Source organism: Charadrius vociferus, unplaced genomic scaffold, assembly GCF_000708025.1.
Source record: "Charadrius vociferus isolate BGI_N301 unplaced genomic scaffold, ASM70802v2 scaffold88, whole genome shotgun sequence".
Taxonomy (NCBI): domain Eukaryota; kingdom Metazoa; phylum Chordata; class Aves; order Charadriiformes; family Charadriidae; genus Charadrius; species Charadrius vociferus.
This window is the reverse complement of record NW_009649619.1, coordinates 483,118-497,691: the sequence shown is the minus strand read 5'-3', so window position 1 is coordinate 497,691 and position 14,574 is coordinate 483,118. Positions and strand designations below refer to the sequence as shown.

Below are 14,574 nucleotides of genomic sequence, written 5' to 3'. Positions count from 1 at the left end.
CAATGCTATTTTCTTTGTGATGCTGCTTCCCGTTTGCAGTAAGAAACATAAAACTGACGCTCCTTAGAGAAACTGAAATCCAACTAAACCTGCCAAAGGTACCAGCCAGCAACAGTGGGATTCCGCTACCCATAGCCAACTACATTAACAGTCTCATTATTGCTAAAATCAATGAGAATTTTTCTATCAACTTCAGGTTATAGCTGATCACTTTGATGTGAAAACACAGATACTCAGATTACTAATGAAGTAGCCTGATTATTTTTTTTCCATACTACAGATAGGACACTGATCAAAGGGGAAAAAACCCTAGTTATTTACTACATAGTATATGTGATGGATAGTGTTTTAAGATCATCATCAGTGTGGATCCTGTCAGGGGTATGTGCATCACATTACTGTGAAGACCACAGTTAAGTCTACAAAGGAAAAAGATTAATTACATCACAAATCAGAAGACTACATCTGATTATTATAGTGCTCATATTTTTTGGTATGTTCATTACCACTGTCTACAATTACCATTTGGGGCCTTACGACAGGAAACATCTTTCCCATTAAAACTGGAGAGAAAATTTTCATAGCTGGTCATTCATTACAGATGGGATTTTACTGAAACCATTTTATCTGAAGACTTTTATTTATTTATTTGAAGTCTGTCTTTTGAGCTCTTCTAGGTTCTGGTAGAGTCTTACAAAGTCAAATCACGCTGGATCCCTGCACCTGACAAAACATTAACACCGTTTTACGCATTTTGGGAGGGGATGGGAACAGAGGGGAAGACACACACGAAGGAATAGCAACATCACAGTACTCTCACTTGGAAGTGCCAAATTACAGGAGGATCCCCTTTCATCTCACTGATAACTACCAGATTATGAATACAGAATTAAATCTGCTATCTGCACAAAAGACCCCTGAAACATTTTGTGATGCTTTTCATGTTGTCTCCTCCTCTGAGGGCCCTTAATCTTTGGGAAAGAACAGCCTGCAGGCTCTATAAACTATCCCAACTACATTCACCCCATTCTTTACTAATGTCTCTTATTGCAGCTTTTGAAGTATTTTATACGTTATCATATGAAACAATTGAACAAAAACACCTGTCTTACCAGATTATCAAGCATTCGCATAAGAGCTTCAAATTCCTGTTCGCCAATCTGCCATTTTGGATGGGATACAGTACCCTCACCTGCTGGAGACTCAGGGGAACGAGACTTGGCTTTATACTTTCCAGGATCTAAAAGCACTAAATTGTCAGGTCCACCTGCACTGGCCAGGGTACGTACCTTAAAAACAATAAAGTCATCTATTAGTTTCTTGAGGGGAGGGGAAAAAAAGACCCCAAAAATTTTTTTTAAAAATGACATCAGCAAAACAGAAGAAGTCTACTTCATTTTAAAGCTAAATAAATTTAACATACTTGTGTAAAACCTGTCTCAAGGCTTTGAAAATATGTCTATTTTAATAGGCAGTATATATCAAATCAATGGTTCAAATACAGTATTGGAATATTGCTGGTTAAACCAATGTTTTGGATATCCTTGCATAACATAATGATTTCACAGATCACCAATTTTAGATCAAGAGTTCAACCAGTGAAGTGCACAACTATTAATCTGTTTGAAGGTTAATATAGAACACTGTATTATTACATAACAGACTGAAAGTCTTACTTGAATCTCACAGGCAAGCACTAGATTATGAATATAGTAGAAAGCCTCCTCAACAGTCTCTCCGACTGAGACTAAGCCATGGTTTCTGAGAATAAGGACCTAGAGAGACATTGCAAGGAAAGTTAACAGCAGTAAGGCAAGCACTTTCTTGCTCTTGATTAAATAACACCCCCCCCCCCCCCTCAACACATACTTTAATTACAAATGTGAATACTGACCTTGCTTTTAGGCCCCAAATTTTTCTGAATAACCACCTTTTCTTCATCATCCACTAAAATACCATGGTAGTCATGATAAGCTATTTCCCCTAGAGAAAGTGCTTCAGGTGAAATTGGCAAGAGACCACACTTCATTGCAGAAACCTGAGAAATATTAAACCAACTCACTTAATTTTCTTGCAACAGAAAAAAACAAGGAAAAAATGAAAATATAGTCATGATAAAAATTATAATAAAACCAGATTTTTATATATTATAAGTATGTGTCTATACAGGCACATATGTAGTGGTCTTATACTCCCATCCCTAAAGCTTTTATTTTTCACAACTTTTGGATTGGATACAAAAAGTGAGATTGATCTCGGATCTGACTCAGTGTGGTTGCTTTTACATGACATCAACATCAATATGAAAAGACTCAGGGGAAAAAAAAAAATCCAAACCCCAAAATCAACTGCATCCTTCATTCCTTTCAATTATTTTTTATTTCCTCCAAAAAGAAGAAATTTAGTGACACAGGTAATTCCGCAGCACTGCAGGTAAAAATTAAGGAATACTTTTAAAGACTACTCTGTAATTCAAAATTTTAGGAATCTGATAATTTATCCTTAGAATGGTTGTATCACTGCTGTTAATCAGTTAAAAATATAATATAAAAAACCAACTAAACAAAAAAAACCCAGAATGTGAACTTTGTAATACAGTCACAAGATAACTCTCTCAAAAAATTCCAAAGAGGTAAAACTGACTTGTAACCATTTGCTCTAATGAGAGGTATTGGAAAAGTTTCAAATATTTAAGAAAACCTTGATAAATTGTGCCTTACTAAACCAACAAAATGTGCTAAAGCTCTTACGACTCACTGTTAAAAGATACAGTCTTTTTTGGTAAATGACACACAAATATGAAATAAGCAGTTTCCAATTATACAGCTCAATTTACTGTCTGATCACTCACATAACAAGCAAATAAGGAGGATCTGATTGATTCAAACAGAACCATACATTTGAAGGCAGACTTAAAGGCTCTGTCCCCTTCAAAAAGGAGGCAAAACTATGATGAAGGGGGACCCCCCTATTTTCTAGCTGGATGAGGTGGAGGAAACAGAACAGTTCTAAAATGTGTGCTTACCGCTGCCCCTGCTGGCGTATGAATATGAACAATGCATTTAACATCAGGTCGAGCTGCGTAAATTGCAGAGTGCAAAGTAAAACCAGCTTGGTTTACTCCCAAGTTAGTGCTTCCACGATCAACTACATCTCCCTGAATATTGATTTTAACCTGGGAATGAAAAGAATTAGTTTCATAAATCAATCAAGACTGCCAAAAATCTGACTTAATTCAGCATCTACCACTGAAGCTGTAAAACCGTATTTCTTTCAGTATTTTAACAAGTGTCAAAATGTGCACAATAAGGCTGTAGGTAGGTGATCAGGGCCCCAGCTTGAGATTAAGCTAACTGAAGAGAATATGCGGAACTACTGGATACAAGACGAGAAATCGCTGCATGTAACAGGTAATAGTGCGAGAAGCTGACAAAAGTTACAGACAGCGCTGTGACAAATGGCTGCATTTCACAGAGATTTATGGTGGAGTTATATAAGAAACTTGCAAACTTTACAGATACCTGAAGAGGAGTACTGGGATGTTTTGGGGAGTAGATTCTTGAAAGGCCAGGACTTAGGTAATCATACCACTGATACCATGTAAGGCTGAGATTGCCCAGGTAATAATATTATAAATACCAAATTTGGATATGGATGTAGAAAGACTGGAATAAAAGGGAAAAAGTAATTATGCATGGGTTGTTTATTTGGGAGAGAACAAGACCAGAGAAAATGGAGTTTCAGAGTGGCGAAGGGAAGAACAAGCATGGGAGAAATGGAGAGAAAGGGGCAATAAACAGTCAGTTGTGTACGCAGGCTGATGGTCAGCGTGCTCATCTGGCTAAGCTATGTGCCTTATCACTGTAGTCTATCTTATTAAATCTTGCTGCTAGCTATTTTCTGCATGAACATGCTCTCTACTCTGTGTGCGTGCATTTCACTACCTTCACGCAACCTTCATTCTCAAGGTATTTACGTTCCTGATATAGAGATAAAAGCAGGATGCCTTAAAAAGAAAAAAAAAACCAACCCAAAACACACGGAATACCCCCACAGTGTGGCCCTCAACCTCTTCTAAAAAACTTGTAGTAACAAGAAAGGGCAGGTCTCAGTTTTCTCCATTCCTTTTCCTATAGCTTTTTCAATTAAAATTCTACAGGTGGTTAAGGTGGAGTTATATAAGAGCCAACTTCACAGATAGCCGAGGGGGAGTATTGGGACCTTAAGGTGTCAAGAACAACACGAGTTTGAAATGTTGCTACTCTGCACGTAGTTACCTCATGTCTCTGCTAGAGGTTACTTACCTTACAGTAGCCAGGTGGAAAGAATAGTGTGAAAATTTCTATTTTGTTTCAACACAAGACAGTCAACCACATTAACTCAAGTTGTTTTCAGCAGCAGTATAGACTAGACTGAAGACAAATGTTTACAAAATGCTTCCCACTAGCTAACAGTTAAGGAAATTGTGTCTTCAGCTGCAACCATTAGATCTCAAAAATATAGTTTATCTATACCCTCAGCTACTTACATCATTAAACGATGGCAACTAAATCAGGCATCTGACATAAGGTCTTGAAATTGTAATTGGTTTGAATCATCTTTGACTGAAACACATACTGTTGCCGTTGACAAGCCTGATTCAACAGGCAGCAGCTTTCAAGAGCACAATGTGATCAGCTTATCCAAATGACCTGGCTTTTCTTTACAGCTAGATCAACTGGAGGACACCTGGTGGTGAACATGTGCAAAGAAATATCTCCCAGAGATACCTCAGCTGTAGCAAAAGCAGTCATGTTCAATAAAATTATTCTAAAGATGTAACACAGAGTAAAATATTCTCTAGGACAGAAGTTAAATGGTGACAGATATACAGACAGAGCAGATTCAGCTATTCATATTTTACAGCTGTGAAAAACAGTAATTGCTTACCAGACTAGATGCAGTAACTTCACTATAGAGCAGCCCAAAAGGTACAATGAGGAAGTGCTCCTGCTCAGAATTTACTCTGGCCTAAGGATAAAACAAGAGTAAAAGTTATTAAGAATGTTTTATTAAAGCACACAAGAAGACCCAAAACTGTGAAAGTTACTTTCACTTCCTGAGTATGGAACGGGCAAGTATGCCTGTAACATATGCAATATGACTGTCATGTATGCTACAACAGATTATCAACTCAGCGCACAGTTAATTAACTCATGTTGAACAAAACCAGATGGTAGATACATGCCAGAGTCCTTCAAGATTGGTGGAAGGTAGTAAATCCTTAGATCCTGTGGTAATGACAACTAGACTACTGTGGATAAAAGCAATGATACCAAAAGAAGTGGGGGGAAAAAAGTTACTGTGTGGTTTGGGGGTTTTTTTTGCTTGTTTTGGTTTTGTTGGGTTTTTTGGTGGTTGGTTTTTGGTTGTTTGGTTTGTGGGTTTTTTTTGAAGAATGAGTTTATACTCCAACTGTATCTCTACCCTAGTAAAACAGAAGGTAGAAAAAAGTGTGTGAGAAAATGCAAGAGTTTGGCCCACAGATCTGAAACATCTTGATGCTGAGAAGGGTTTCATCAAGGATGCTGGTGCCATGTGAGACATCCGTGAGCAGTACAGCACACTTGCAGGTTTTCTGCCAAGTATCCTGACCCCCACTTATGTTTTTGCTCTTTTGTCTAATTCACACAATCAGGAGTTTATAACACAAAAATAATTCTGACTTCAAACCATTCGTATCTTGGCATGAGTCTGTTCGAACTCTGTACAATGAAAAGCACGGGACAGCTAGGTAGTTTAGGTGTCTCTCAATGGAGAATTAAAAGGCTTCAAATGTTTTACTAGACACGCGAGACAACTCCCTATTTTGTGGTTTTGTGGGTTTTTTGGGGGGGCGTTGTTTGTTTTATTTTACTATTTTTAAAATGTTATTTATTTATGAGTTTTCCATTTCCCCGAGATGCAGCTACTTTATGGTCCCTCATGTCTTCTACTACTTGCAACACTAAATACATATAAACTTTGATATAGTTCTACTGTAGGGGGAAAGTTTCAAAATAAGTAGTTGATCAGTCATCCAAAAGCTTCTAGTACAAATCTAGCTTCCTTTACAACCAGCTGTTAACATGCTACAGCGTGAACTGCACCAGCCTTAACTGCACCAGTTAGTTCAAGTTAACCCATAATTTTATGAAGCACCAAAATAGTTCTCCATTACAGAAGTGTAAATTATTTAGAAAATCTTTCACATATTTATGCAAGACAAAAACCAGGTTATTATTCAAAATGCTGCAAAAGCTAATAAGAAAGCTCCAACATAAGATAAACAAGCAGCAAGACCCACAAACCACATTACTTTAGGATTAGATCAAATAAACGATGTGTACCTTCTGTAACCCTGTAATCTCAAATTCTGCCTAACCCTGGAGGCACCCAAGTTTACTCTACATTATTGTACTTGACAGGAAAGCTCTTGATGTTCTGTAATTCTGCTTCTGCATCAGGACCACACCAGTCTGAACAACTCCACACACAGCAGGTGTGAGTGATCGGTCAGGATCCAGAAAAGCAAAGATACTCCACCCAGCTCCCTGATATGCCCAGATCAGCATATGCTCTCATATCCTCACAGCTCTTTTCTCCTCTAACACACAGGCTTATGCCCCTCACAGAAGGCTGTTTTATCTTTTCACTTCCTTAAGAAGTGCACTGGCAGCTTTTAACTTTAATGCAATCACCTAGTAATTAGAGCATCCACTCACAGAAAAAAAAAAAAAAAAAGACCACCTGAGATCAACTCTAGCCCTACATGAAGTGGTAGGCATTTACCACATTACAAAGGAGTGCCTTACTACTTACACTACTACTTCAGGTATGGGCATACAGAACAAAGACAATACTATTTTGTAAATATAACAACTTTGTTCTAGATTTGAAGGTTAAATTATATCTGTTAGTCACCTTTCAGAATGCTATTTACTGGAGGAGTTTGTAAAACTACTACTGCTTGTGATTGCCGGTGACAAACCATTAACCAAGAGCTTTCCAGTACCACTGCCCTTCAAAACCACCTAAAATACTTTCAGAATCTCATACTCCAAGTGCTTTGACTGTCTTCTGGTACCTCCATTATCCAATCAACTGGTATCACCATTATCTAATCTTCCTGTGCTGCCCCCACCAAAAGAAAGCAAACTTGAGGCATTCTGCCCCAGTCACACAACCTTGCCTTAACCACTTCCCCAGGCACACTGCTCTTCATTACATTTAACTTTTTATCTAAATGCATAAACATTCCCAGAGCTGAACTTCATGCTAGAAAGCCATCTCCAAATCTACTTGCCTAGTAATCTTTTTACCACATTAATGTCCCTTTTACAAAATCAGTTCTTCTGTCACGTATGAAAAAAATCAGGGGGCAGCACAGAGTTGTTTACAAGAACCATTATGTTGGATACTTTCCCTTACTAAAGGAACCAAACTATCTAACCAGCATTGCCCTGATTCTATGCCTACCCACATGATTTATCATCTTCATCGGTTCACAAATAATATACCCTGAAATCTCAAAAAGGAGTAATAATACAATTACCATATTGCACTCAGACTGCAACTAGAAGAACTGTAAATATATAAAGGACAACCTCTACCATGTAGAAAAAAAAAACAAACAAACAATTCAGCTCTGTTAGGAAAACAATTGACTGGGGTGCACACCACAGCTGTGACTTTACTCATAAGACTCATGTTCATCATTCCTCTGGCATATAAAACCTCCTTGATTTGACCTCCTTGTCATTATTTTTATGGATGCCAGCAATTACTCAGTTGCAAGGAAAATTGCTGGCACCCCGCATTAAGCTAAGTAGTTTGCTCATGTTCAGAAATACTATGGCTTCTTTTCCAGAAGTACCTTGAATTATAAAATTCAACTGAATGACTAATAAAAAGATATTTTAGTACTTAGCAAAAAAATTAAGACATGACCTTGTAGAATAATACATACAGTTATTCAAAGCATTTAAGATACTAAAAGACCGAGTCTTTGAGGAAACTTAATTTCATCATAAGAACTTTCACGTACACTCTCTTAAGACTCTATTCAGTCTATGGTAGCTGACATCCAAGCTGTTCCAGTTCTTATTCTTGAGATGCGATGACAAATCGCTTCACTATTATACTCCTTTCAATACCACTTTGCTCCTCTTCCACACAAAGAAAAAAATGACAGATGGGGGAGGGAGGCAATTCTTTTGTATGTTGAAACAATTGGTTCAGTTATCTGTTGATTCAATACTCACTGTTATATGATTGTAAATAAGCTGAGACCAGCCAAAGAGATCTGCTAATCTGTAGAAAGCTGCCAATTTACACCGTAACAACTTCTCTCCTTTTTCATAAGCAATGGAATCTGATCCTCTCAGATCATTCACTGGTGTCACCATGCCAAGACCTGAAAAGAAGGGGTAAAAAAAAACCCCAAACAAACAACAACAAAAAAAAAAACCACAAGAAGGGTTGCATTCAACATCAGTTAAAACCTAACAACATGCACTGTTATTATAGGGGTTGTTCTTAATAGTTTATATCAACATATTAACCTAAGAAACGGGTAGCAAACTTCCATTACTATGATGTCGTAATTTATATTACATGAACATAATGACAGCCTCAGACAAGGTCATTTATCTTTGGTAACCTCAGCATTCGTTTCCTTCCTCGATATTCATTAGTGCTAAGGTGACAGTGTGTTCCTCAGCAATTCCCCCCCCCCCTAAACTAAGGACAAACTAAGGATTGTCTGCAAAATACAACTTAACTGCTAACAGAAAAATGTAACCCCAAATAGTCCACTTTTTGAGATATATGATTTGGTATTCCTGAAAAGGAGAACTGAACATTTAAAAAGATGCACACAAGTTCATTTAACTGGGAAAACTTAAGTACAAGCTAGAGAGAGGAGGATTACGGTAAATAATTATAAAAACTGTAGTTCTAGTTACAGTGCAATTAAAAATGTGGTTAAAAGTAACTGTGATAAAGCAGAATCAGGCCATGCTACAGGCTAAAAAATAAATTTATTTTGGAGCACAGGCAAGGATTTGTATTATCTTAACACAAAACCTGTGTGTACATGCATTTGCACGTTTTGGTTTTTGTTTTCCTTATTTGTTTTGCTTGCTGATGTTTCTTGTCTATAGCTTCACTTCACAGAAGAAAATGGCAAATAGTATTTCAATGGCAAAAATAATTAGTTTCTAAAGAACTTCACTGTTACTAGACTACTAATGAGCATTTAATTTTCCTGCAGACAATCCAAGTAGTAAACATGAGCAATATTTAAATCTCTAATTTTTTTACTAGCGCTGACTTCTCAGGCCTACTTTTCAATTAAGATACCATACTTGAAATAGCTTTTGATACAAATTATATACATGAATGACATTGCATACCACTGTGGCATTTAGAAACTAATCAATTCACTTTATGTTTGCAATGTTCCTATGAGCAGAACAGGACAGCATTTGAACTTCACAGCACTTTTCACTTCATTCACACTGTCTTTGTTTGTTTTAAGCCTTCAAAAAAAAAAAAAAAAAAAGGAAAAGAATTCAACTATTATAAATTAAGGTGCACTCACTCATGTTTAATGCAGCCATTCCGCCTTGTGGTGCTGCAGGGTAGACATTTGGTACATTTGTTGTCATGAAATCTGCAATCTGCTGTAAAGCCAATAAACCTGTTGGGTTCTTCCCCTTCTTAAATTGCTCCTGGATCATGGATTCCAGTTCTTCACAAAAAGCCTAGCAACAGGACGTTGCACATTTTAAACCATGTTCAAATTAATTTCAACCTTTCATACACAGCTTCTTTTTAGCACTTAGATGGAAACATCCTATATGTATTCTGAAAAACAGATCAGGGCAGCAGTACTGCACACAACGTTACTTGAAAATGTTGCTCTCGGGAGCTCCAATGATATGAGTCACTTATTTTTTTGTGAATGAAAATTCCAGCATTCTCTCTTCACGTAACACCAAAACTCATTGAACCTATTAATATGGGTTTCTGGAAGAAGCAGCAGAATGTACAATCAACTTTATCACAAAACATGAAAGGAAAACTAGTAGAAACAGCAAAAAGAAGGACAATTACCAGTGTGGCTCACAGGCAACTGAGAGCCAAGAAGACATCCAGGAACACAGGAAGGAATAGCCATTGAATTTTTAAAATATGTTTAAACAAGGGGTTGTTTACTTTTTTGCTGGTTGGTTTGGGTGGAGTTTTTTTTGGTTTTGTTTTGGTTTTAACTTTGAAAGGAAGAAAACAAGACTTTTTTACTATTGCTGGGAGCTGCTGCTTTTGACAAGAACATTGGTATTTGTACTCACAGAAGTATACCAACTGGTAAGTGAATCTAAATAAAATGCATTGATTTCACATGGAAAGACTGGAAATATACCACTATTCTATTCCTATTCTTAATGAAGTCATGTCATGAAATGTTTCATATCTACAGTAACCTGTCAGTTATTACAAAAGGTACAAATGTTATGAGACATTTGGTGTTGTGTACTTTCTCCCCAAGGGAAACATCTTTAATATTACATTTCAAATAATTCATAATGTATTATTGTGCACCTTTTCAGAAAGAGATATATAAAAATATTTCACGTCAGAATCACGCATGAAAACTGAGCACAGGACAGACCTGCCTTGTACAAGCTACTCTCAGCAGAGTTAATTAAATTAAATGTTTAAATGAATTTGAGCCAGCAATGTGCAAACACAGCCTAGAAGGCCAACCGCATCCTGGGCTGCATCAAGAGAAGTGTGGCCAGCAGGTCAAGGGAGGTGATTCTGCCCCTCTACTCCACTCTTGTGAGATCCCACCTGGAGTACTGCATCCAGCTCTGGAGTCCCCAACATAAGAAAGACATGGACCTGCTGGAGTGTGTCCAGAGGAGAGACACGAGGATGATCCAAGGGCTGGAGCACCTCTCCTATGAGGAAAGGCTGAGAGAGCTGGGGCTGTTCAACCTGGAGAAGAGAAGGCTCCGAGGAGATCTTATTGAGGCCTTCCAGTACCTAAAGGGGGCCTACAGGAGAGCTGGGGAAGGACTTTTTACTAGGGCATGTAGTGATAGGATGAGGGGAAATGGCTTCAAAATGGAAGAGGGCAGGTTTAGATTAAACATTAGGAAGAAGTTTTTCACTGTGAGGGTGGTAAGGCACACAGGTTGCCCAGAGAGGTTGTTGAAGCCCCATTGCTGGGGGTGTTCAAGGCCAAGCTGGACGTGGCCTTGGGCAACCCGGTCTAGTGGAAGGTGTCCCTGCCCATGGCAGGGGGGTTGGAACTCGACCTTCAAGGTGCTTTCCAACCTAAACCATTCTATGATTCTAAATATATGAAACAAGCAAAAAAATGTCTGACCAGGACTAGATAGACAAAATGAAAAAAAGTTGACGAATACAGAGAGAATTCTGAAAGCAAGACTGAGGAGCTGCTTCATGAGTTGACAATAAAAATCCAACCAGATAATGTGAGGAAAAATTATGCTAAAATTAGGATACTTTAGAAGAAAGGCCAATGAGAAAAAAGATCAACTGGATCTATGATACCACAAATTTCTCCAATTCCATAGCAATATTAGAAATAGAGACATTAAATTTATAACTTCAAAATTGGAGCATTTTCTTTTCTTACTGGGCTTTGAAGAATCATGGAGACTCTCTTCTTCTGTTCCATCATATTAAAATCCTGGCGAAGGTCAGGTGCCATATTCCTCTCTCTCAAATAATCTGGATTATTTTCATCAACTCGATCAAAATACCTCTCTTTATGAGGGGCTGTTGTTGGAGGTGGTGAAGTCACCACCCCCACACCAGAATTACCATTCATAGCACAGTTTTAAGGAACCTATGGAGAGGGGGCAGAGAAGAGAAATAAATAAATCAAGCAAGGAAATATTTAAGAACTTCAAACATATTTCTTGTTTCAGAGTGACAGTTCAAATCCATCTAAAATTAGCATGGCTTCCCAAACACAGAAACCATATTACGCAAATGGACAGCAATATTTTAGAGGAGAAAAAAAGATTTTAAAATACAAGGCTAACATATACGCAAATTCAAATGTGCTACATACGTACATGCTACGCAAGATTTCCCATTCAAACTATCTCCAGTTCTTTAAGCTGTCTACACAGCTTGATTTTCACAAGCATGGAAGTCCTTCAAACTTTCTCACAGACAACGACAGAAGTTCAAAATACGTGAGGTCTAAAATCATTGGAGTTTTGTTTGGTCTTGTTTGTGTTTTCTTTTAAATATATATTTAAAAAGTCAAAGCAGATGTAGTGAGAAGAATATTACAGAAAATAGGACATTACACATGTTCATTAATATGAAGAATCAACCCCACCAAAATATGTTCAGATTTTAAACGCATTTCTGGAGACAAACTCAGAAATACTGACTCTACATCCTGAGGCATGCTTTTCACAAATATATTTATTTTAGGTTTATTCATCAACATGCACATCACTACATCAGCATATGGGTTTTAGAATCTGGAAAGCACACACACACAAACAGAACCCCACCCACTAGCCAGGGTTCATTTCAGTTTTGTATGTTGTAATCGTCAACTGAATGTATCTACTAGAAATGCTGAAAACTCAGCTGGTATTCTCATACTCACACATCCTTCTTTCACTCATAAGAATCCCTTTCAGTAACACTATCACAGTTTTCTGGGCACAAAATTATAACCTGCATTCCAAAATCCTTTTTCAAAAGATTTTTTTGAAGTCTTCCACTGACAAGCAACTAGTTCAATAAAGCCACCCTTGCAACACCTTGAGACTCAAACCTCTGATTCCTGATCATCTGACATACCAAATTAAAATAAAGTTTTTTCAGAAAAGATTTATTTTCTTGGCATATCATACATGATTAAATAAAATGTCACTAACACAAACCGCATGTCACTGAACTGTAGTAAGAATATTCAACTCTGCATGGCTTGCTAGTTCGGCAGACCGCAATTATTTACATTATACACAAAATATGCAAGGTTGAAATCCCCTGCTATCGTGACATTTAGCAACTTTACTGAATGTGCCAAGAAAAGCTAGTAGGTCTTGTCCTGGAGGTGGAAGAATAGATAAAAGGAATAAAGTAGCAGAATCTAGCTTCCTGTCCCAGTAAGGCAAAACTTTCAATAATTACTTTCAATAATACCAATTTAGATTCGGGGTTCACACAGTAAGGAGAACCCCAATTTAAACAGTCAATTTCATTACGCATCTTCAGTTTTGCAAGGATTAGTACCATTAAAATCTGCTGATACTATCAAGTCATTGCAATTCTTTTTTGCTATGTAGTAGGAAAGATTGTATGTATCTTCATTTAAGTAATGATTAATCTTCTACAGGTTATAACTAGTAAATTTTGATATATGTCTATTCTTTAACTATTTTTAGATTTTTCTTAGTGACTCATCTTAAATTGTAGTTCCTTGTGGATTTTAATTTGATTAGGCATTTATTTGCATATTTATTAGCTAAAACCACCTCAGATGTGGATCCACACAGAAAAAGCAAGTTTACATAAATTCTTTTGAAATACAGATTATGTTAAAATCATTGCAGTGAAGAAAAATACCTGCTTCAAGACTTCAGAGCTAGCAGATCTCATCTTCTTTAATTCTTATATTAGAAAACAAGTTTCAAAACTCAATTGTTTTTTATTTCAGAATGAACAAATCACTGAACTGAGACAGTTGAATACAAGGAGCAAAAGAAACGTATTTTCCTTGCCTCTGCAGAAGAGGATACTACTATCACGATCTATGTTAGCACTTAAGACACTCGAGTTTCTGATGCTCAGTGATTTCCACCCACTGAGTTGCTAAATAAACACACACAGATGCCTCTGCATGGTTTAAATTATTTCATTTTAAATCAGTCAGTTTAAGCTTTAAAAGTCATGGTCGGATTAAAATGCTGTTGGGTTTTTTTTTTTTTTTTTTTCCCCCCCCCCCCCCCCCTTTGCTTTGAAGTAAGCACTTATGCACATCTTTATTATTATAACTTCTTTTAATTGCTAGCTTTCCTCCACCCAGGAAGAAATACAGGGTGTAGCAAGAATAAACAATGCTTTTATCCACGTGGAAAATTTTTTAAGGTATTACACTTAGAAAGTTTTAAGCAAGTGATGTTACAGCAAAGAAGTCACCTCTCCTTTGGCAGCTTCAGATCCCTAACACACACCCTCTAATTTCTCTTCTTCATCACAACCTCCAGCTTGCACTAGCTGCCATTTCATACCCCAAAAATGCTTTCGAAGGCCCACCACCACCTTCCACAACCCCTCTTCTGAGCTCTATTAGCTATCCTGATGTCTCTACATCTAGGTTTTGGCTGAAAAATTAGAGTTTGCAGGTCCAAACATATGGCTTACTCTCTTACAATAAGAGCTCACTTGGTTCAATCGAAGTCTGAACTTCACCACCCTCTGCTTATCACAAAGAATCAGAGCTTAGAAACAGCACAATGGCAAGCCCACAAATAAAGACAAACTGAACCG

General features: G+C 37.3%; 1 protein-coding gene across 5 annotated transcripts in view; it reads right to left on the bottom strand.

Annotated features, from left to right (window-relative positions):
* Positions 1 to 11,929, bottom strand: part of ADD1 (adducin 1 (alpha)) — a 31,988-nt gene extending 20,059 nt beyond the window's left edge. For all 5 annotated transcript variants that reach the window (XM_009890508.1, XM_009890509.1, XM_009890510.1 and 2 more), the window contains exons 1-8: positions 11,690 to 11,929; positions 9,623 to 9,785; positions 8,283 to 8,434; positions 4,930 to 5,010; positions 3,026 to 3,175; positions 1,895 to 2,038; positions 1,677 to 1,775; positions 1,113 to 1,289 (exon numbers count right to left, since the gene is read on the bottom strand). In XM_009890508.1, the coding sequence (XP_009888810.1) occupies positions 1,113 to 1,289; positions 1,677 to 1,775; positions 1,895 to 2,038; positions 3,026 to 3,175; positions 4,930 to 5,010; positions 8,283 to 8,434; positions 9,623 to 9,785; positions 11,690 to 11,884 (1,161 nt within the window). In that variant the 5' untranslated portion in view covers positions 11,885 to 11,929. The remainder of the gene's footprint in view (positions 1 to 1,112; positions 1,290 to 1,676; positions 1,776 to 1,894; positions 2,039 to 3,025; positions 3,176 to 4,929; positions 5,011 to 8,282; positions 8,435 to 9,622; positions 9,786 to 11,689) is intronic.
* Positions 11,930 to 14,574: the final 2,645 nt, after the last annotated feature.